The 22945-nt window shown below is 45.4% G+C and overlaps 1 protein-coding gene, 1 long non-coding RNA gene and 1 pseudogene across 2 annotated transcripts in view; 1 reads left to right on the forward strand and 2 right to left on the reverse strand.

Annotated features, from left to right (window-relative positions):
* SCARB2 (scavenger receptor class B member 2) overlaps nucleotides 1-744 on the reverse strand; it is a 79497-nt gene extending 78753 nt beyond the window's left edge. The window contains exon 1 of the mRNA XM_025887604.2: nucleotides 301-744. Coding sequence (XP_025743389.1) covers nucleotides 301-417 — 117 coding nt within the window. The 5' untranslated portion in view covers nucleotides 418-744. The remainder of the gene's footprint in view (nucleotides 1-300) is intronic.
* A 166-nt stretch (nucleotides 745-910) lies between these two features.
* LOC141372619 (uncharacterized) overlaps nucleotides 911-22945 on the forward strand; it is a 28229-nt gene continuing 6194 nt past the window's right edge. The window contains exons 1-2 of the long non-coding RNA XR_012377948.1: nucleotides 911-1205; nucleotides 1671-2087. This is a non-coding gene — a long non-coding RNA (uncharacterized lncRNA). The remainder of the gene's footprint in view (nucleotides 1206-1670; nucleotides 2088-22945) is intronic.
* On the reverse strand, nucleotides 16084-21258 carry LOC112835520 (centrosomal protein 15 pseudogene; annotated as a pseudogene).

Consider the following 22945-nt stretch of genomic DNA (forward strand, 5'->3'; position numbering starts at 1 on the left):
GGGCGTAGGGAGGGCGTACACGGGGAGACGAATGATAGAATGTAAGTGAAAGCCTTTCTAAAAAGTCTAGATCCACAGTTTGATCTTACTCCTCTCCATCATTAACCCTTACCTATCTACCACGACAAGACAACTAAGAAAGGAGGGCTGTATCCGGAGGGTCTGCCAGGGTGCATTGATTCCCTGTACGAGGTTCAGCATCGGGGTGGGGGTGGTCTGGAAGTGTCCCCCGCCCAACACGGGAGCGCGCACACCAGCCCGCCCGCACGCACACACACACACACAGCCCGCCCGCTTCACCTTTTGGATCATCTGGTCCACGGCCTTCTGGAACACCCGGGCCACCAACAGCGTGACGCTGGTCACCAGCAGGAGCAGGGACAGCGTCCCGACCGTGTAGAAGCAGCACCTGCCCATTCTGCGCGCAGCTCCCGGGCCGGGCCCCGCGGGCCGGCGCCGACGCAGGAAGAAGGGAGCGGCCGCCGCCGCTGCAGCGGCCTGAACACCCGCGACCCTGCGGCGCCCGCAGCTCCCGGCTCCGCGGCTGGGCTCCCGGCTGGGCTCCCGGCTCCAGTGCACCTGGCTGGCCGCCGGGAAGGGGAACGACCCGCTTCGCTTTCGCTTTCCCTAGCTCGGGCAGTCGGGCGCCCGCCCCGCGCAGTCGGGAGGGACGGAGGGAGCGCGCAGGGCGGTGACGCTCGCCGGCCCAGCTCGCCGCAGCCCCGGGAGGCGACCGCCAGCAAGCAGCTGCGCGGGGAAGCGGGCGGGGCGGAGGCTGAGCCCGCAGTCATGTGCCCCGCGGCCACCGCCGCGATTCGGCCCTCGCCAGCCGCGCGCGTCACGGGCGGTCACCCGGCCCCTGCGGCTCCTCGACCGCGGCCCGGCCCAGCTGCGCCCCCGCCTCCTCGGCGCGGGCCCCGGTCACCCCGGAAAATCGCCGGTGCTCCCCGGCCAATTCACTCACCCGCTCAGCAGGGGTGAACTGCGGGCCTCCCGAGTGCCAGGCACTGGGGATTCGGGGTGGATACCACCTTGCCCCCACCCCCGCTCTAGACCAGCTCCCCGGTTAGCAGGGACACTGTTACAGCAATTACTGCACAATGTTACAGGTGCTTTTATGAGGTGCATGCTGAGATCTGTGCCCACAGGCGTATTCGGTACGCGTGACCTAAGACCCCACAATTGAACTGGATCTTGGAGGATTGGTAAGGGTTTGTCATGTAAGGGGTGTGTACAAGGGAGGGAGGCATTTCAAGGGGAGGGGAAAATGTGCTAAGACATTGGGGATGAAAGAGTAAGATCGAAAGAGGAAAGGAGGAAGTTCCTTTTGCTTCTAGGCTCAGGTGTGCAGACTATGTGGAGGTCCCTTGGGGTCAGACTTTGAAAGGCTCTTTGTGTCCCATAAAAGAGTTGGGACTTTATCCCTCAGCAGTGAGACTCAGGAAGAAGCGTCAAGCAGGTGGCCATGACATTGTTCCTGTTTGCTTTGCTCACCATTATGTCCCAGGCAAACAGGCTAAAGCCTGCACACAGCAGGGACTCGGTATTAGTTGAATGAATGTCAACCATAGGCCAGCCTTTGGTTAGGTGCTTACACACCCCCATTTATTTAACAGCAGCCTTGTGACTTGGTGGCTGTTTGTCCCATTCCCCCCGCCCCCCAAATGCAGTGTCAGACAGGAACATTCTGCAAGAGACTGATGCTGGACCTGGGATGCAGGTGTGAGCTATGTGGAGAAGCAAGGAAGGACCGTTGTATGGAAGGACGCTTCTTACACTACAGTGCAGCTCCAAGAAAGTTCAGCAAGGCTGTGGGGGGTCCTCAAGCCACACTGGCCTGTCCCAGGAGTCCAGCACCTCCCAGGAATAGACCTCTTGTACTTAGTCATGGGCTGCGAGGAGCCACGGCAAGATGGCCTCTGCACCAAGCTGGCAATGAGTATCAGAGGAGAGATTTCCGATCTCGGTCTCTGGGACAGATCCACTGGTCAGTTATGCTCTGCACTGGAAGATCTGAGAAGTACATTTTCTTGGTCGCTATAATGGTATTCTTCCTGTCTGACAAGAGGAAACCGTGGCTCTGAAAGGTAGGTAACCTAACAAGCTCAACCAGTTGCTGAATGGTGGATCCTTGCCTAGACAGGAATGCAGGCTGGTGTCCTCCAAAGCCCCTGCTTTTTCTACCCTGTGCATTGCTGCCTCCAAGCTGCCGTCAATGAGAATTTGCAGACAGGCAGTTCAGCGGGGAGACTTTAAACTAAGGACTCAGTGAGATGCATTTAAAATGGTGGCAGATTCTTTGATACTCCTTCTATCGAGAAGTGGGGTCTATACCTTTTACCTTTGAATTTGGGCTGGATTTAGTGATTTGTTAAACCAGTAGAATATGGTAGAAGTCACGTATCCTGGAACTTCTGAAGTCAGATCATAAATGCCTTGCAATTTCTTTCTGCCTGGGGCATCTGGAAATTGTTGCTCTTGGAGCCCTGAGCCACCTTTAGGTCTAGCTACCCTGAGACCTCTGTGCTGGAGAGAAACCGGAGAGACCATAGGGAGATGGCCTGAGCCTGCAGGAAGAGAGATGCACTGCCAGCCCTTTGCTGTTCCCAGCCATTTGAGTCATGGGCCCCAGACATATGGAGCCGAGTGGTCCTGAACTTGGGACATTGACGGTGACAGTGGTGCCCACTCCCAGCTCTACCGAGCAGTAGCCCCGAAGCAGGCTGGAGGGGGGAGGTCTGGAATGATTCAACTCTTCCAAGCCTCGTGTCCACAGTGCCTGGGTGGTCCCCAGTCTTCATGTCCCCACTATCAGCAGCCTTTCCCTACCCCTACTCCTGCCATGGTAATGCTGTATTCCACCCCCATCTCTGCTTTAGATTCCAGCTATCTCCCTTAGCTCTCCCTGTGCCCCACTTTGCTTAAGGGACCATGCTAGCCCACTAACCCTTGCTTGTCCCCTGCCTGGGCAATGGTTGGGGTCCTCTGCAGCCTGTGTGTGTCCTCTCCCTCATTAACTAGAAAAAAGATTTGGTAACCTTCCTTCCTGAGTGTTTGGCTCCCAGCAGTTCATGCTCAAGTGGAACCCTTCCTCCCCCATACCCCAGACTAGATTTTCTGTTTGCTAGCCCAATCTTGAGTGCAAACTCCACAGCTAACACCCTAGGTGGCCCTAGGCCACCAATCACAGGGCAGTCTTCCTTCTCATTGTTCATTGAGATCCCTTTTTGCCTCTTGTCTGGTCCATTAGGGCAGTAACAGACTGTGCTGGTGGAGCTATGGGCCCAGATTTGAGAAATGCATCTCGGTGTGGGGAGGAATCCTGAACAAGGGTTTCCAACTCCGTTGCCCTCAATTTACCTTCCCTTTGAGGCTCTCTCACTCAGGCAACACCACTCCTTTGTTTCCACTCTGTCAGGCGGTTGGTAAGCTGCTTCCCCTTTAAAACTCTCGTCCAAGCTGGACAAAAACCTCTCTCTTGGTTCCTCTTAGCACAGCTGACCAGACTAGCATTTAAAAAATGCACTAAACACTAACAAAAGGACCTAATTACAGACAATATAAACAGCTTAAAAAAAAAGAACCCATGTTCCCCAAATAGCAGTCTGTAATCCCACAGTAATTTCTGTCATATCATAAAGACCTGACACAGCTTTTTAGCACCTGGCCTGGCTGGCTTTCGGTTCAGTTCTGTCTTTTTCTCCACCCCATGGCAGCTACAGATAGGGACTATGCCTCAAGCCCCCACATTCTCCTACAAGCTTCCCAAAGCCCCTTGGAGCATCCTCCTTATTTCTGATCTATATGACGTGTCACCGCCGCTGCTAATTGGCATTATTAAATCTCTTTTGGTGCTCTAGGATCATTTCACTCTACAGGTGAGACTTAACTCTACATATAGGGAGTGGTGGCTACATGGCAGGTACACAGACTGATAATCCCCTGATAATCACTCTCTTCAGGGTCAGACGGTGTGGGAGGAGATTATTGCTGCTACTGGTGAGATGTGGAGGCTGATGCCCTGGCAGGGAGACAAGCAGGAATTTTCCCAGTGATCTCTCTATACCTAAAATCAGAAGAACAGGAATTTGAGAAGAACAAGCGCCCTTGTGAATGAATGACTATGGGTGCCTGCTGCAAAACTCAGTCATTCAGGACTCAGAAAGAGAACAAACTTCCTTCACAAACTCTTGAGAAAGGCTCCGGGACAATAGACTCTGAGACAGGAGAAGCAAGAAGGGCTCTTAGGGCCCCACCTGAAATCTAGAATATTGATATCTTCAATGGAGGTTATTGGATAATCATTGTGTACTTTTATGTTAAAAGTATTAATGTGTTAAATGTAGACATTTATTTTTTTAAAAGATTTTATTTATTTACCTGAGAGAGAGAGAGTATGATCAGGGCATAGGCACAGAGGCAGAGGGAGAAGCAGACTCCTCGTTGAGCAGGGAGCCCGATGTGGGGCTCGATCCCAGGACTCTGAGATCATGACCTGAGCCGCAGGCAGACGCTTAACGACTGAGCCACCCAGGAACCCAAGTGTAAACATTTAAAGTACACCACAATTTTTATAGGTAGGCTAGACAACCTCCAAACGTGCCTGTGAACAACTCTTTCTTTGTAGGCTCCTGATGCTCCTAGAATCCAAGGTGGAGTTTATTCTCCATCCCTTAAATCCAGGATGGCCTTGTAACCTGCTTCGACGAATAGAATGTGATGGAACTGACGACAGTGTGCCAGTTCCCAGTCTAGGCCTTAAAGGGCCTGGCAGCCCCTTCCTTTACCTTCTTGTAGTCCATCACCCATGGTAGAAGCTTGGGTTAGACCCCTGGGCGATGAGAGGCCACATGGAGAGAGACTCTGGAGAATGACAGACCATCAGACACGTCATAGCCCATCTAAACCCCCATATGCTACATGGAATAGAGATGACGAGCTGTCCCCGCAGAGCCCTACCCAAACTGCAGTGTTGTGAGCACATGAATGGCTGTGTGGTAAGCTACTCAGTTTGGGGGTAGTTGGCTAGGCCATGATAGACAACTGAAACACCATTTTTTGTTATTTATTAATTATTTTAATATTCCAGGAGCCTAAAAAAGAATGGAAGTGGCCCTAGGCCTTCGTTACTTTGTGATAGGCCTGGCTCCAAGAGCTCTCTAAAGTTCTTGGCTTTCTTCCTCCTCTTTGAAGGCAATCTATAAAATGCACCAACATGCCCTAGTGATTTGATTTTTGTTATGTCTAAGTGTTTGTCGAGTGCCCTTAACCCTGAGCAATTCAGGATGCATAAGAAAAAATTTCTGGCTCCATCGTTCTGATCTTACCGGTCAACCCAAACTTCTAATATTTACAGAATTCCTTTATGAGACAAGTGACAGCCCCCTGGACTAGAGCTTCTTTATCCCTTGTGTCTCACACTCGGAGCATGGCAGAGCAGAAGGAATCTGGCCCGGTCGGCTACCTCTTCCAGCCAGGAAACCCTGTGGCTTCCCGACTACTGTCTTTGCACCCCAAGCTAGGGGAATCTTTTTTAGTTTGTTTGGCTTTGGCTTTGGCTTGATTCTGTTCGGGGTTGTGCAGAAATAAGAACCCCCCTCTTCAAATCTGTGTTTCTTTTCTGGTTGCTCTAAGGATGCGGAGTTTTTGAAACATGACACCTGGGAAGCCACAACCTATTTGCTTTGTTCTCTTCCATCGGCTGAAGCCAGGAGCACAGTCTCTTCTGACAGAGTGTGTGGGGGTGGGGTGGGGGTGGGGAGCATGGGGAGGCAGAGGAGTGAGGAGGAGAAAAGAAACAGTGGGCAATGGGGCGCCTGGGTGGCGCAGACCGTTAAGCATCTGCCTTGGGCTCAGGTCATGATCCCAGGGCTCAGGTCATGATCCCAGGGTCCTGGGATCGAGTCCCGCATTGGGCTCCCTGCTCAGTGGGGGAGGCTGCTTCTCCCTCTCCCTCTCCCCTCTGCTCATGCTCTCTCTCTCTCTCTTGCTATCTCTCTCTCAAATAAGTAAAATCCTTAAAAAAAAGAAAAAAAAAGAAACAGTGGGCAAAAAATGGTTAATATGTCAATGGTATTATCTGCCGCCAAGTGCTGTGCTAGACATTGGACCTGCATCACTTCGGTGAATACTCACAACGCCCTGTAAAGTAATACTGTATCTCAGTTTTAGAAAGGAGGACCCTGAGGCCCAGAGAGGTTGACCAGGTAGTTCAAAACCATGTGGCCAGTCAGAAGCAGAGCTGGTCCTGAAACCCAAGCCCGTCAGACATTTAAGCCAGGCTTATGCCAGGCTCTTGGCCACTTAACTCCCGGTTAGGACTTCTAGCCTCGGGTTTTCTAAGAGCAAAAGGAAAGCAGTGACAATTGATTTAGGGAGAAAAAAGAAAAAAGCTGTGACAGTACCAACATTCTCAGTGACGTGGGCAACCAGGATGGGCAGTGGGGTTGGCCTTAGCTGTTTGAGAGAGAGAATATTTCTGCCTGCCTGGACTGGATGTTGGACTAGAATGGCAAGCCAGGAATGAGCTGCAGGTTCCCCTCAGCCTCAAGGTAGCTAGAAATAAATTTCCAATGTCTGTTCTGTTGTGAAAAGTATTATAATCTGTTCTCACTTGAGGTAGTTTGATGGTACTTTCTGGAAGCAAATGAAGTTTGAGTTGTGTTTATTTCTCTTAATCTCCTTTTTTAAAAGATTTATTTATTTATTTGAGAGAGAGAGAAAGAGGGCATGCCTGCACACAGGGGGAGGGGCAGGGGGAGAGGGAGAAATCCTCAAGTGTACTCCTTGATGAGCGCAGATCCGGACTTGCAGCTTGATCCCAGGACCCTGAGATCATGACCTGAGCAGAAACCAAGAGCCAGACGCCCAACTGACTGAGCCACCCAGGTGCCCCTTGAGTTGTGTTTAGATACTGTTCAACTCAGTGTGGCATATGATGAAATATCAGGGCTGTCTGAGTCCTGCACATTATGAAATCAGGGCTAAATAAGCAACATAAGAGTTTACAGTTACTATTTTAGGATTTATTCCATGGGTAGAAGTTGTTTTAGCTGAAAAAGTCAGGTGTACTCAATATCTATCTCTGGGTGGGGGTGGGGAGGAGGAGTGTTGGGGGGGGCAACGGGGAGTGAAGAGGGTTCTGCCTTAGGGTCAGGGCAGTCCTTGGCAGCCCTGAGTGGTAGAAAGGATGTGTCTGGCTGACTGGAGACAGGGCTGTGGAAAGAGCTTGGGGTTGGGGTTAAGGGGCTAGATTCTGGAAAGGGTAAAAATAAGACCTGTCCCTCACCTCTTACCTAGAGCCACATTTGCTGAACCTCTTTGAAATTATTACCCAGAAGCCTCCTGTGTGAATACAACATCAAGAAAGATTGTTATTCAGTTAACTTTACAACTACTGGTTTAGAAACATTTCCAGTTCCTTGATAAATAGCCAACACTCTCTCTTTTTAGCCTCAGTGAAGAATGTTTTAGAATATTCATGACTAGTGATTGCTTCAACCGCATTGCAATCTATCTTGAGCAGCACTGTTTTCCTGCATTTCTAATTAAGCCAGAGGAGACAAGGATACCAATCATACTTTTTTAAAAAGTTAAACATAGCCTTAACATATGTTCCAGAAATTCCACTCCTAATTTATACCAAAAGGACTGAAAACAGGTACTCAAATACATATTTGTACATAAATATTCATAGCAATTCTGTTTACAATAGCCAAAGGGGAAAACAACCTAAATGTCTTACCTGATGAACTATTTATATAACAAAATGTGTTATATAAATACAGTGGAATATTATTCAGCCACAGAAAGGAATGAAGTACTGATGCATGCTACAACATGGATGAATCCTGAAAATAGTATGCTAAGTGAAAGAAGAGAGACACAAAAGGTCATATATTGTATGATTCCATTTACGTGAAATATCCAGAATAAGTAAATCCATAGAGATAGAAACAAGATTGGTAGCTGTCAGGGACAGGGGTAGGAGAAAATAAGGAGTGACTGCTTGGTGGGCATAGGGTTTTCTTTTGGGATGATGAAGTTTTGGAACTAGATAGAGGTGGTCATTGTACATCAATATAATTATATTGATGTCATTGAATTGTGCACTTGAAAATGATTAGTTTTATGTTATGTGAATTGCACTTCAGTAAAAAAATACAAATCACATTGGAATTTTATAAGAAGATGGGAGAGTATAAGAAAGAGATGTATAGATATCAGATGCTCCCAAGGGTTTTTTTCCCCCTTTTTCTTTCTCATATACTGTTTGATTTGAGTGAAAATCACTCCTAGAATAAGATCTTTTGAAAATTCAGTGATGGTAAACAACTCTAGAAAGTTCTACCACCTTTTTTCCCCAGGGTGAAGATAAAAGGGAAGTACATTCTCTGTTAATATAAGGAGCAGGACTATCCAAGAATGTGTGTCCACCTGGGGTCAGCAGGGACCCCAGAAGCTCCCTCATTCTCTCAGCAGAGTTGCCCATGGGACTGGCAACTTCCTCTCAGTTTTCCTTATCTCCTCATGGGAGACTGTGTACCCCATAGGCCCGAAGGTCCCCAGGTACAGGGCAGCTAGCATTCCTAATCAACCCCTATAAAGAGACAAAACCCTGTAGAGCCTGCCTGGCTCAGTGGTTAGAGCATGTGACTCTTGATCTTGGGGATGTGAGTTCAAGCCCCATGTTGGGTGTAGAGATTACTTAAAAACAAAATCTTTAAAAAGAGAGAGAGAGAGAGAAAGCTCTAAATCCAGAATGTCTGGCACCATGCAGTGTGTTTACTCCTTACAAACAAGGCCACTGTCTCACACTTGTTCTACAGAAAGGGAGATTTATTCTGGTGGGGAGGGGACTGGGTGAGGGTAGAGGAAGAAGGGGTGGTGGGGAAAAGCTTCCTCCTCCGGAACACAACCTACACACTGTCCACCGCCCTTGACCCTGGTGTTGTGAGTTTTCTTTTTCACCAATAAAACCTATTCTTTAACTTATGCTGGGTGATATTGTGGAATCAGTTCCAAACTCTTTAACGATAGGTGATGACCCTGAGGGAACTAATATCTATGTGTGAGAACTAAAAAAGAAACTGCACATTTAAGAATGAGGGTCCAGGGGTGCCTGGGTGGCTCAGTGGTTAAGCATCTGACTCTTGATTTTGGCTCAGGTCATAATCTCAGGGTTGTGGGATCAAGCCCCGCATGGAGCCCCACTTCAGGCTCCACAGGGGTTGGAGCCTGCTTAAAATTCTCTCTCTCCCTCTGCCCCTCCCTCCCTCCCTCTCTCTTTCTAATAAAATAAATAAATAAATAAATAATAAGAATGAGGGTCCTTGGGAATGCCTGAGTGACTCAGTCAGTTAAGGGTCTGCCTTCGGCTCAGGTCATGATCCCAGGGTCCTGGGATCAAGTCCTGCATTGGGCTCCCTGCTCAGTGGGGAGCCTACTTCTCCCTCTCCCTGCTTGTGCACTCTCTCTCTCTCTCTGACAAATAAATAAATAAAATCTTAAAAAAAAAAAAAAAAGGAATGAGGGTCCTTATCAAAAACAAAAACAAAAACAAAAAACCCCAGAAAAGCAAGTGTTGGCGAGGATGTGGAAAAAAGAAAGGGAGTCCTTGTGCACTGTTGGTGGGAATGTAAATTGGTGCAGCTACTGTAGAAAACAGTATGGAGGCTCCTCAAAAAAATAAAAAAATAGGACTATTGTATGGTCCAGGATTCCCATTTCTAGGTATATATCCAAAAGAACTGGAATTAGGATCTCAAAGAGATACATGCTCTCCCATGTTCATTGCAACATTATTCACAATAGCCAAGACATGGAAACAATCTAAATATCCATCAATGCCTGAATGGATAGAGAAATGTGTTATATTCACACAATGAATATTATATTATTCAGCCTTAAAAAAGAAAAAAATCCTGACATTTGAGACAACATGGATGGACCTAGAGGGTATTATGCTAAGTGAAATACACTAGTCACAGAAGGACAAATACTACATGATACCACTTATATGAGTAATCTAAAATTGTCAAACTCACAGAAGCAAAGAGTAGAAGAGTGGTTGTTGGGAGCTGTGGAGAGGTGGCATCAGGGAGGTATATTAGTCAAGGGCTATAACGTTTCACTTATGCAAGATGAATAAGTGCTAGAGATCTAGTGTATAGCATAGGGCCTATGGGTAACAATACTGTATTGCATACTTAAAATTTTGCTACAGGGACACCTGGGTGGCTCAGTCGGTTAAGCATCTGCCTTTGGCTCAGGTCATGATCCCAGGGTCCTGGGATCGAGCCCCACATCGGGCTCCCTGCTCAGTGGGGACTCTGCTTCTCCCTCTGCCTGCCACTCCCCCTGCTGTGCTCTCTCCCTCTCTGATAAATAAGGAAATAAAATCTTAAAAAAGTTTTTGCTACAAGGGTAGATCTTATGTTAAGTATTCTTACCACATACACGCACACACAGATAATAATAATAAAAAGGGTTGAGGAAACTTTTGTAGAATATGGATATGTTTATGGCATGTGGTGCCATAACATAGATCATGGTGATTGTGGGTATATACTTCTCTCCAAACTCATCAAGTTGTGTATATTATATATGTACAGCTTTTTAATGTCAATCATGCCTCAATAAAGTGGTTTTATTTAATTTTTTATTTAATTTTATTTTGTTTAAAGATTTTGTTTACTTGAGAGAGAGAGCATGAGCCAGGGGAGGGGCAGAAGGAGAAGGAGAAACAGACTCCCCACTGAGCAGGGAACCTGACACAGGGCTCGATCCCAGGACCCTGAAATCATGACCTGAGCCAAAGGTGGATGCTTAACTGCCTGAGCCACCCAGGTGCCCCTAAAGTCGTTTTTTTTTTTTTTAAAAATGAGGGTTCCAGCCAAATATAATGCCAGAGTTCTACATAGAAATTCCAGAGGCTGAGCAGGCCCAATACTTTCCTTGAAATAAAATCTTAATATTTGATGGTGCAAAATATCACTTTTTAAATTGTCTCCTTGGGCACCTGGGTGGCTCAGTCGGTTAAGCGTCTGCCTTTGGCTCAGGTCATGATCCCAGCCCCACCTTGGGCTCCCTGCTCAGCGGGGAACCTGCTTCTCCCTCTCCCTCTGCCATTCCCTGCCCCTGCTTGTGTGCTCTTGCTCTCTCTCTCTCAAATAATCTTAAAAAAAAAAAAAAAAAATTGAGTCTCCTGTCCTTCTGAACAGCATCCACCTCGCAACCCTCCAGGGATCGTCTCTCTAATCGTAGTTTTTTTCCTTCCCTCCTGCCCTCAACCCCACTTTTGTCTTATTGGGGCCTCTCAGGTCCTGTGTAATCACCAGATTCTCTAGGGGGTTTACAACATAACCCTGTCCTTTTCTTGCTAATTTTGGAAGCCTTTCAAATTCTCCATTTACTTGGGGTACCTGGCTGGCTCAGTTGGAAGAGCCTGTGACTCTTTATCTCAGGGTTGTGAGTTCCAAGCCTCATGTTGGATATAAAGTTTACTTAAAAATAAAATCTTAAAAAAAAAAACAACAACTCCATTTACTCTGTCTTATCAAAAGTTAAACATTACCTGCTATATGCCAGACTCTGTTTTAAGGGCATTTACAGATATTAATAATTTTTTGAAGGGCTGAACAGGGGAAGCAACCCCATTTGTTCATGGATATTCCCGTCACAGAGGACGCTCAAGCCTCAGCTGAGCGGTTGGTTTGGGTCTTGGTCAGGAGGAGTTCTAACGTGGAGCTCGGGAGGAAGGCAGGTGGGAGGCTCCAGGTGAGGGCTAATGCAGGGAAATGGACCCCCTAGGTGTGAGAGCTGTCTGGTTAGATCAGACTTAGACAGGTGGGTGCCTCAGACTAACAATAATTTTGCACCCCTTCAAAATCATGATTTTACAGATTTGTTTAACATCAAATATAAGGCTGTGTGGGGACTGGTCGCAGAGGTCAGCCTCTTTCCAAGTCCAGCTCTGGGACCATATTTGCACATGTATTCAGTATTTAAAAAAATCCTATAGTTGTTAATGAAACCAACCTCCTTGGAAGCAATTTATTTTAACTCCAGCCTAGTCTTTGGGGTTCTCATCCCCAACTACAAGTGGCTTATCCAAGAGTTCTGCTAACATAGGTACAGTGCTTTGCCTGTAAAGGGGTTTCAGTAAATAAAACTCTTTCCATCTTGGGATGACTGACCCTGCCCCCCCCCCACGGTGTATAACTCAGTCACGCCTTGTATTCCCAGGTTCTGATGATGTTGGGGGAATGTCATTAACAATGAAATCTGCCAACCAAGGAGAAGAGAAAGAAAACAGTTTTATGAATTGAATAACCATTAAGCCAGAATGAGATGTGCATCACAGGCTATCAGCTAAAGATATGGCAAAGGCAGAAAAAAAATCTCACCTTTTTATTTACCCAGGCGGATAGAACCTATTCTGTACATGTCCTCAAGATGAACAATAACTACTCCTCAAGTAAGAGGACTTGGCAGCACTGTTTGTCACACATAGTACAGCCTAAATTCACTTGGCAATTGAGTGGCCATCCATGTTAGCAGTTGCCTTCACCCAAAGGGAAAATAAGACTTCCTGAGTCTTTAGGACAGGTAGGAGTTTTACAGCTTAGAGCCACACACCTGCTCCTACCATCCTACAGAAACTGGGAGAGAGGAATGCTATCTTCTTGATGATTCCATATCAAAGAGTTGGCGCCCAGGCCCTTAAGAAAGACATTCCTGGATTGTAAAGATGGCAAAAGACTTATCTCACTTTGAAAAAGACATACATACACCTCAAAGGCACAGAGAAGAATTTGCAATTACAAGTTGTCTATAACGCTCTCTAAGAAAAGTAGTGGTGGTGCGGGGGTGGGGGGGGGTCTCTCTCCATTGCTGCACTGGGGAAAATTTATTTATTTTTACCCTTCCCCCAGCACCAGTGAAGCTGCACCTACCCTCTCAGAGGTTAATTTGACTAAACAGCCTTAGAGGCAGGAGTAGAATCCAAGGGAAGGAATGGCAGGTGAGCCTAGGAGAAAGCAGATGGCTGCAGACAGGTGAGCCAGGCAGCCCGGGGGTGGAGCGTAGAGGCTTGCTTGCCCCAGGTGTTTGCACTAGCCCTCCATCTCAGCTGTCTCCTATCAGTAACTGCCTTGTAGGAAGCAGACACAGCTTCTGACAAAAATAACTCATCGCTAATTCAAGTAAGGTTTTAAAGCAATATGACAACGATCATGACCATAAAAATGCTGGGTGAAGGTAAAGCCCTTGCTAAGAAATGCCACATGTCCTGTAAGTGGGCCATCATTTCAGTAATAAAGGAGAGACAATGACAGAAACCTAGATAATTATCTTTGATGACATAACTACTCCATTTAATGACCTTACCAATATCTGTTCCCTTCTTCCAGACATTTCTCAAATTTATTTTAATGAAGGTTTATTAAAATTGCCCCAAAGAACACTGTAAAAATGATATGTCTTGTTTGCCATCTATGGTAATATTAGAAGCAAAAAGAAAAGTTTTTCTCTGGATCTTGAGAAAAAGAAGGAAAGTCTTGGATCCCAGCAGTATCAGACATGGTGAACTTATGAGAATGAGACGGACCTCCTTACTGTATGTCCTGAAGTTCGCCCTCCTGGAAGATGAAAGCAAGTGTCATGCAGAAGGTAGAGAACTTTTTATTGCGTTAAATGTGTGCCTGACTCCTGGCACTGTATAAAAACGGAGAAACCAAGCACAGAGAGATCCAACCATGAGATTATTTCTGCAGTGCTTGGAAGAGTTCCCAGAACTTGGTAGGTTCTTAATATTTGTTGACAGCTAAATGTCAAACCTTTGACTAAAGTGGGAGGAATTTAGGGGTGCTAGTTAAGGGAGGAGGAAGCTTTTTTGTCACGATCATCTCGTACTTGATGTCAGTGTTCGAGGGCACTTTCTATACAGCTGCCCTCATCCAATGTGTTTTCAATAAGCCATCCTGTACAGAGGGCTCTCAGGCAGAGTGCAACTAGATTTGAGCTCCAATTCTGTGTGAACTCTATGAGAGCAAGCCATGGGTTTTACTTGTTTCTATACCCTAGGAAGTAGTACAGTGGTACATAGCAGATGCTCATAAATGCTGATGGGGGATTTTGCTAAAGCTTTCTATTGAGAACGTTCACATTTGATGACATTTTGAGAGACGGAGAGAAGGAAGCAGAGAGTGGCCAGAGGGAGGTTGGAGAGAGATTGATTTGGGCAAAGAAATTCTATTTTCAAAACATCAAATCTGTCAAATCAACTTTCATAGTCTCAGTTTTCAGGGCGCCTGGGTGGCTCAGTCAGTTAAGCTTATGCCTTCGGCTCAGGTCATGATCTTGGGGTCCTGGGATAGAGCCCCGCATCGAGCTCTCCGCTCAGCAGTGAGTCTGCTTCTCTATCTGCCTCTGTGATCTCTTGTTTTGCTCTCTCAAATAAATAAATAAAATCTTTGAAAAAAAATAGTCTTAGTTTTCTGTGAATGGACCATACCACATTATCTTCTCAGGGATCTGCCTTCTCTGGGTGGCTCAGTCATTAAGTGTCTGCCTTGGACTCAGGTCATGATCCCAGGGCCCTGGGATCGAGCCCCACATCGGGCTCCCTGCTCCGTGGGAAGCCTGCTTCTCCCTCTCCACTCCCCCTGCTTGTGTTCCCTCTCTCGCTGTGTCTCTCTCTGTCAAATAAATAAATAAAATCTTTAAAAAAATTCTGAAATGCTTATGAGAGGGTGGATAAAATGTATGTGGGCCACTCCACCGAAAGAGACATTACCTGACCACAGTGTAGGAACCTCTGAATCGGATGTTATTTTCTCGGGTATTAGCAAACTTGTCTGTATGCGGTTAAGTTTCTGGTGTGAAAATGCACAGGACGATTAAAGAGATGATTTTACTCCAGCTACTGCAAGGGAAAAATGCTCACTCATGAAGGAGGGATGAATGTCTCAAAGAGAAAAAGAGGGTCTGGGGTTTTGTTGAGGAAGGTAAAGGAGAGTCCTGAAAGGAGGTGGTGAAGACAGGTCTTATCTCTGCCGGGCAGGGGGTCCTTTGAGGCTAGCTGGAACACAAGAAGGTCAGGAGGTATCTCAGCTGCTTTCTGGGAGCAGAGGGCTCAGATAAAGTTCAACAATGTCAGTGGACTCTGAAGCCCACTCCTGTTTGAATCCTGCTTCCCTGACTCAGTAGCTGTGTGACCTTAGGCCAATTATTTAACCTCTGTGTGTCTCAGTCTCTTCATGTATAGCATGGAAATAATAAATAGGACTTGCCTCATGGAGATGTTTTAGGGATGAAATGAGATGAAGTGTATAGAGTGCCTGCCACTGGATGTGCTCTGTAAATGTTACGACCATTCTGAAGCATTCTGTGTAGAACAGAAATTAGGTTTCCAAGGAGGGACAAAACTTGCTAGTGCTCTCGTATCAGACTTTACAAAAGACAAGAAGTCTCACTCAGATAAGACAAGTCGTTTTTATGCCTCCCTAAAAAGCTGACAGGCAGAAATGCTTGATATGCACAAAATGAAGTAACTTAGAACTTTCTTTTAAAATGCTAAATTATAAATTCAGTGAGATAGTAGTTAAAATCCTTGTGTATGTATATGTAAGTAGGTTCCATTTATATACAATGGACCACTGGGATTTATTTAAATGATGCCCCATCATTTCATTTTAGGGAATGTTAGTCTTTCTTTAAAATTGTCTTGTGGCTGATTTAAATAGTAAAATTAAGATAAATTTCACTTTAGGGAAATAGTTTTTCTGTTTCTTATTTATTTTTAGCAACATATTTAATAAACAGAACACCTTTCAATATTAGCTCTTAACACGTCCATGGGTTTGGCAGAAAGCAAATTCATGACCTCGAAGTAGTAGTAGGTCTCAAAGTGATAACCTGAGACTTGTCAGCAGATACTCCTCTCTTCACTGTCATTGAGGAGGTAATGGGATGATATGAACATGTTCGATTCCTATGTTCCTGAAATGACCTGTGTATTCTTTAATATTCAGCTGTACCAAACAGGTTTTTTTTTTTTTGAAAGAGTATGTGAGGACGTTATCACTGTGCCCCCTTTTGAGTGGTATTTTCTGCTTTATTTCCATTTTCAACACTGATAGGATATGGTCCTCTTCCTAAAAGAAACTGTTCCCATTTGGGAAAATAGTCTTCTATTGATACCCAGTAAAGAGTCTCAAGAGAAACCACCTCTGGTGGTGGAATTGGGTGAATCTGGGTCTGTAGAGACTTTGCTGTTGTTTCTATATCCTTTAAAAGACTAAGGTTCCTTATAAAAGGAGTCTCAGCTGCTTGCATCTAACATGCCTTTTCCTCGTTTTCATCTACAGATTGACTCTCCATTTGTTGAAGTAATATTGATCTTTGTGAGACTATTTCCTCATGTCTTTTAGAAAGGCGAATCTCTTGAGCAAAGAAGGAAGTCACCTTTATTCAAAGCTGCCTTGTAAGCTTTCTTGACTGAAGAGCCTGCACCAGTACAGATAAAGATCAAGTGAAGTGCGTGCTTCGAAGGCTCAGAGCCTGATGGCAAATCTTCTGGTTGGGTGAAAAAGCTGAAGGTGACTATCACACTGCCCCACTGTGCTTGGACCTCTTCTGTAAAGGCGCTGCTCCTGTCAGGGCAATCATTTTTATTATTATTTTATTTATTTAGTTAACGTATAATGTATTATTTGTTTCAGAGGTACAGGTCTGTGATTCAACAGTCTTGCACAAATCACAGCGCTCACCATAGCACATACCCTCCCCAATGTCTATCACCCAGCCACCCCATCCCTCCCACCCCCCACCACTCCAGCAACCCTCAGTTTGTTTCCTGAGATTAAGAATTCCTCATATCGGTGAGGTCATATGATACATGTCTTTCTCTGATTGACTGATTTCGCTCAGCATAATACCCTCCAGTTCCATCCACATCGTTGCAAATAGCAAGATCTCATTCCTTTTGATGGCTGCATAATATTCCATTGTGTATATATACCACCTCTTCTTTATCCATTCATCTGTCGATGGACATCTTGGATCTTTCTATAGTTTGGCTATTGTGGACATTGCTGCTATAAACATCAGGGTGCAGGTGCCCCTTCGGATCCCTACATTTGTATCTTTGGGGTAAATACCCAGTAGTGCAATTGCTGGATCGTATGGTAGCTCTATTTTCAACTTTTTGAGGAACCTCCATACTGTTTTCCAGAGTGTTTGCACCAGCTTGCATTCCCACCAACAGTGTAGGAGGGTTCCCCTTTCTCCACATCCCCACCAACATCTCTCGTTTCCCGACTTGTTAATTTTAGCCATTCTGACTGGTGTGAGGTGGTATCTCATTGAGGTTTTGAATTGGATTTCCCTGATGCTGAGTGATGTTGAGCACCTTTTCATTTGTCTGTCGGCCATTTGGATGTCTTCTTTGCAGAAATGTCTGTTCATGTCTTCTGCCCATTTCTTCATTGGATCATTTGTTCTTTGGGTGTTGAGTTTGATAAGTTCTTTATAGATTTTGGATACTAGCCCTTTATCTGATATGTCATTTGCAAATATGTTCTCCCATTTTGTTGGTTGTCTTTTGGTTTTGTTGACTATTTCCTTTGCTGTGCAAAAGTTTTTATCTTGATGAAGTCCCAATAGTTCATTTTTGCCCTTGCTTCCCTTGCCTTTGGTGATGTTTCTAGGAAGAAGTTGCTGCAGCTGAGGTAGAAGAGGTTGCTGCCTGTGTTCTCCTCAAGGATTTTAATGGATTCCTGTCTCACATTTAGGTCTTTCATCCATTTTGAGTCTATTTTTGTGTGTGGTGTATCGATGGTTCTTATTTTTTTATCCAATCTGATACTCTCTGTCTTTTGATTGGGGCATTTAGCCCATTTACATTCAGGATAACTATTGAAAGATATGAATTTAGTGCCATTGTATTGCCTGTAAGGTGACCGTTACTGTATATTGTCTCTTTTCCTTTCTGGTCTATGTTACTTTCAGGCTCTCTCTTTGCTTAGAGGATCCCTTTCAATATTTCTTATAGGCTGGTTTGGTGTTTGCAAATTCTTTTAGTTTTTGTTTGTCCTGGAAGCTTTTTATCTCTCCTATTTTCAGTGACAGCCTAGCTGGATATAGTATTCTTGGCTGCATACTTCAGTTCAGTGCTCTGAATGTATCATGCCAGTCCTTTCTGGCCTGCCAGGTCTCTGTGGATAGGTCTGCTGCCAATCTAGTGTTTCTACCATTGTAGGTTACAGACCTCTTGTCCTGTGCTGCTTTCAGGATTTTCTCTTTGTCTCTGAGACTTCTAAGTTTTACTATTAGATGTCAGGGTGTTGACCTATTTTTACTGATTTTGAGAGGGGTTCTCTGTGCCTCCTGGATTTTGATGCCTGTTTCCTTCCCCAAATTAGGGACACTCTCTGCTGTAATTTGCTCCAATATACCTTCTGCCCTTCTCTCTCTTTCTTCTTCTTCTGGGATCCCAATTATTCTAATATTTCATCTTATGGTATCACTTATCTCTCGAATTCTGCCCTCGTGTTCCAGTAGTTGTTTATCTCTTTTTCTCAGCTTCTTTATTTTCCATCATTTGGTCTTCTATATCCCTAATTCTCTCTTCTGCCTCATTTATCCTAGCAGTTAGAGCCTCCATTTTTTATTGCACTTCATTAATAGCCTTTTTGATTTCGAATTGGTTAGATTTTAGTTCTTCTATTTCTCCAGAAAGGGTTTCTCTAATATCGTCCATGCTTTTTTCAAGCCCAGCTAGTATCTTTATAATCGTCATTCTGAACTCTAGTTCTGACATCTTACTAATGTCCGTATGATTAGGTCCCTGGCAGTCAGTACTGCCTCTTGTTTTTGTTTTGTTTTTAAGATTATTTATTTATTTGACAGAGAGAGATAGCGAGAGCAGCAACACAAGCAGGGGGAGGGGGAGAGGGAGAAGAGGCTTCCCGCTGAGGAGGGAGCCCAATGTGGGGCTTGATCCCAGGACCTTGGGATCATGACCTGAGCCACCCAGGCACCCCATCTTGTTCTTTTTTTTGAGGTGAGTTTTTCCATTTTGTCATTTTGTCCAGAGAAGAATAGATGAACGAGAGAACAAAATACTAAAATGGCAACAACAACCCCAGAGAAATATACACTAAACAAATCAGAAGAGACCCAGAACTGGAGCAAAAAGAAAGGAAAAAAAAAATATGATCATGCCGGTGAATAAAACAGAGCCACACACTAGATTTTGGGTGTATTTTGGTCTGTTAGAAGAAACGGCCTCCCAAAATTTTAAAGAAAGAAAAGCTTATGTATATACAAAAATAAAGGTAAATACGATGAAGTGATAATAGGGCTGTAAAGACGAAAATTAAAAAAGATTTTAAAAAAGGAATTGATAAGATGGTTGAAAAAGGAAAGAAAAAAATTCAAAAAAAAAAGAAAAAGAAAATTAAAAAATTAACTTTGGAAGACTAAAGAATCAGGGGGAAAAAAGCCATGAATTCTATGTGCGGTATTCCCCTAGCGCTGGAGTTCTCCCATTCTCATTGATCAGTAAACTTGGTCTTGGCTGGCTGTTCTTGCTGATCTTCTGGGGGAGGGGCCTGTTGCTGTGGTTCCCAAATGTCTTTGCCGGAGGCAGAATTGCCCCACACTTGCCGGTCCGGGCTAAGCAATCTGCTCGGGTTTGCTCTCGGGAGCTTTGGTTCCCTGCAAGCTCTCGGTACAGCTTTGGAGGAGGAGAGTGAAAATGGTGGCCTCCCAATCTCCACCCTGGAGGAGCCGAGAACTCGGGGCCCTGCTCCTCAGTGCGCCCCCAGAGAAAAGCAGTCAGTCACTCCCGTCTCCCCGGTCTCCGGCCGCACTCCGTGCTCACCCGGCCTGTGATCGAGCGTTTCTATCTCTGGCATCTGACCCCATGTGGAGTCTCCAAACCCAGCAGATCCCTGCGGTGCGCTCCCGCGCCGCTCCTCCCCGGGGGAGGAAGGGGACTCTCCCCGGCTTTGCCGCTTGTTGGGTCCCTGCTGGAGGAGCAGTGGCCTGACTGTGCCGCGGATCACGGTTTATTGCAACCCCGAGCTGAGAGCCCGTGCCTCGGCTCCGTCTTTTCAGCCGGCTTCCCCGCTCCGATACCCGGGAGCTCTGCCGCACTCAGGCACCCCCGGTCTTTCTGTGACCCCGAGGGTCCTGAGACCACACTGTCCCGCAAGGGTTCCACCCCCAGCTTAGCCACTGGAGCGACGTCCCTCAGCAGAGCTGACTTCTAAAAGTTCCGATTTTGTGCTCTGCGGCTCTATCACTTGCCAGAAGCAGCCGACGGACGCCCCTTCCCCCGCCGTCTATCCTCCCGAATATCGCCTTGGATTCACTTCTCTGCACACACGTCCTACCTTCCAGAAAGTGGTCGCTTTTCTGTGCAGAGAGTTATTGCTATTCTTTTCTTCGATTTCCTGTTGAGTTGGTAGGTGTTCAGAATGGTTTAATCCCTATCCAGCTGAATTCCTGGGACCAGACGAAATCCAGGTCTACTTGCTACTTCTTGCTCCTCCCTCTCAGGGCAATTGTTTTTAAAATAAAATTTCAAACTATTTGTTCTTGATGAACTTCAGGTGGGCATTAGGAGGAGGGAAGCCGCTGTCATATGCCAGGGACAGTGGTAGGCATGCTCATATTTTCCTTCCTTTACACTAATCCTATGAGGTAGGGATTATATCCCCATTTTACATTTGGAAAAAAAAAAAAAAACTTGGGGGAATCTCTGAGAGATTAAATAACTTGCCCAAGATCATGAAGCTAGTAACTAGACACAACAGATATGGATTCCCAGTTAAGGGCTCAAGAGAGATTGTCAACCAATTGAGAGAAAAGAAACTGGTTTTCATTTTTCATATTACCACCTCATCCCCAGGTCCCGCCATTAACAAAGCTGGTCTGGGAATCTCGAGAAGCACAGGTCCCTAAAATGCATTGAGTAGTTCTATTTAGATTCTCCATTTCAGAAATCCTATGAATCATAGCCCCAATATTTACTGGGAGCTTAACTACATGCTATGCATTGTTCTAAGCACTCTTCATGTGCTAACTCACATCATCTTCACAAAACCCAACGAGGTAAGTGCTATTACTATTTTCGTTTTTACAGGTGAGGACACTGAGGCGTAGGGAGGTTAGATCACTTTCCTGAGCTTGTACATCTTGTACAACAGAGCCAGGATTCAGATCTAGGCAGCCGACGCCGACATTCATGCTCTTAATACTCTTTAAGCTCATACACCAAAACAAAATGGGCTTGAATGTTGTACATATATGATGAAGTGGTTTGGAGAGATTAAAGAACATTTTAATTAACTATCCCAAACCAACAGAAACCTGTCAGGCTGGCTACTCAGGCTTAAGTCACTTTATAGTTATCATAGGAATTTTAAAGGAAAAGTAATGAAGACAGACATTAAAGGATTTACACCAATATAAGCACAATTATTTAGGTTCCTTCGTTTCTGTAGTCATTAGGATGTCTTATGGCCTTGACCAAGTGTGGAACTTGTTCATATATATTTCAGGTAATGAGATGAATAAAAGTGATGGGAAAAACACAGGTTAGAAACTGCCATGGCCCGATAGGGTCCACTTTTAAGTAAAAGTTGGCTTGACTTGGTATGAATAATAGCAAAGGTATCTCTGATTCAGACTTATTTTAGATGTCTGCCTGTCCCAGTCCTGTTCCATATATTGTCAGTATCACAGAAAGTAAAGTCCAGCCATTCTAAGGACATACCCAGGAGTTTGGGCCCATGGATGAGTTTGGTTTGTGTCCTCCAAGTCCATAGAGACTGAGCATAAATTCAAGAAAAATTTGGAGAGCTTCTTGTAAGGTACCATTTTAGGAGCTAGGCAGGATGGTAAATGATCTTTTCCCCTCCAGTGGCTCAAATTCCCTGGTAAAGTCAACTACCTCAAATATTTTTGGTGAATAAAAAATGAATTGTAAATCATAATAACAAATACCATTGAGACCATGAGAGAAGTCTTCTTTTCCTCCAGCCATTGAACTTGCATTGAACACGGAGCCAATCTGAGCCAGATCCCCAAGGAATACCCTGCACTGATTGACTGGGGCTGCATTACTGTCGGGACCTGAACCAGTCACAGGTGGAATGAGATTACAGTGGTTACACTAGTCAGAGTCCATCATGAGAGTTGAGTGCAGTCATTCTCCCAAAATGAGTGACTGCTGCACAATGGGGAAGGGGTAGGATAATCACCGAAGAAGCAGTGGTAGTGTCCACTAAAAATGCTAAATGCTTGATGCTTACTTAATAGAAGGAGGACTGAAGGGAGCCCTCTTGGAGGTGAGGGGGAAGCAAAGATTCTACCCCTGGAAGATGTGGGATTGGAGTGGGGACTTGAAAGACAGTGGTGGAGACCCATGACTAAGGAATTTTTAGGCAAAGTGTACAACATGAACAACACAAAGAAAGAGTATGGGAGGGAAGACTAGAAAGCAGAATAATATAATCGGAGAGGAGAAAGAGTGCAGAAGAAGGGAAATACGTGAGCAGGCCAGAGCTGCAGGGTTTAAATGCTGGCCTGAGGAGTCGGAATGTACTCCATGTCTAAGGGGGAGCTGTTGAAGGTTTTAAGGAAGGTTATGGCATTATTAGGTATATGCTTGCCAAGACTCTAAAGATTCTTCTGCATCAGGGTTGAGGCTGAATGCCTCCAAGTCACCTTGGGTTAGGCTAGTGTTTCCTGGTCTGGCCCAGCCTTCAGGGACTAGGGACAGAGTCTCTTTTACCTGCACTGTTTCATCAGATTTTGATCTAGCTCAGCGACCCTGTTTCTCCCATTCTACATATATGAGTCTGGTCTTTCCGAGACAGCTGGTCACTGCTCTGTGGATGGGCTGAAGGATTCTGCCAGGGCCCTGGGGAAT

The sequence above is a fragment of the Callorhinus ursinus genome, unplaced genomic scaffold (genome assembly GCF_003265705.2).
Source record: "Callorhinus ursinus isolate GAN/ISIS: 27379988/994484 unplaced genomic scaffold, GSC_fseal_2.0 scaffold4, whole genome shotgun sequence".
NCBI classification, from domain to species: domain Eukaryota; kingdom Metazoa; phylum Chordata; class Mammalia; order Carnivora; family Otariidae; genus Callorhinus; species Callorhinus ursinus.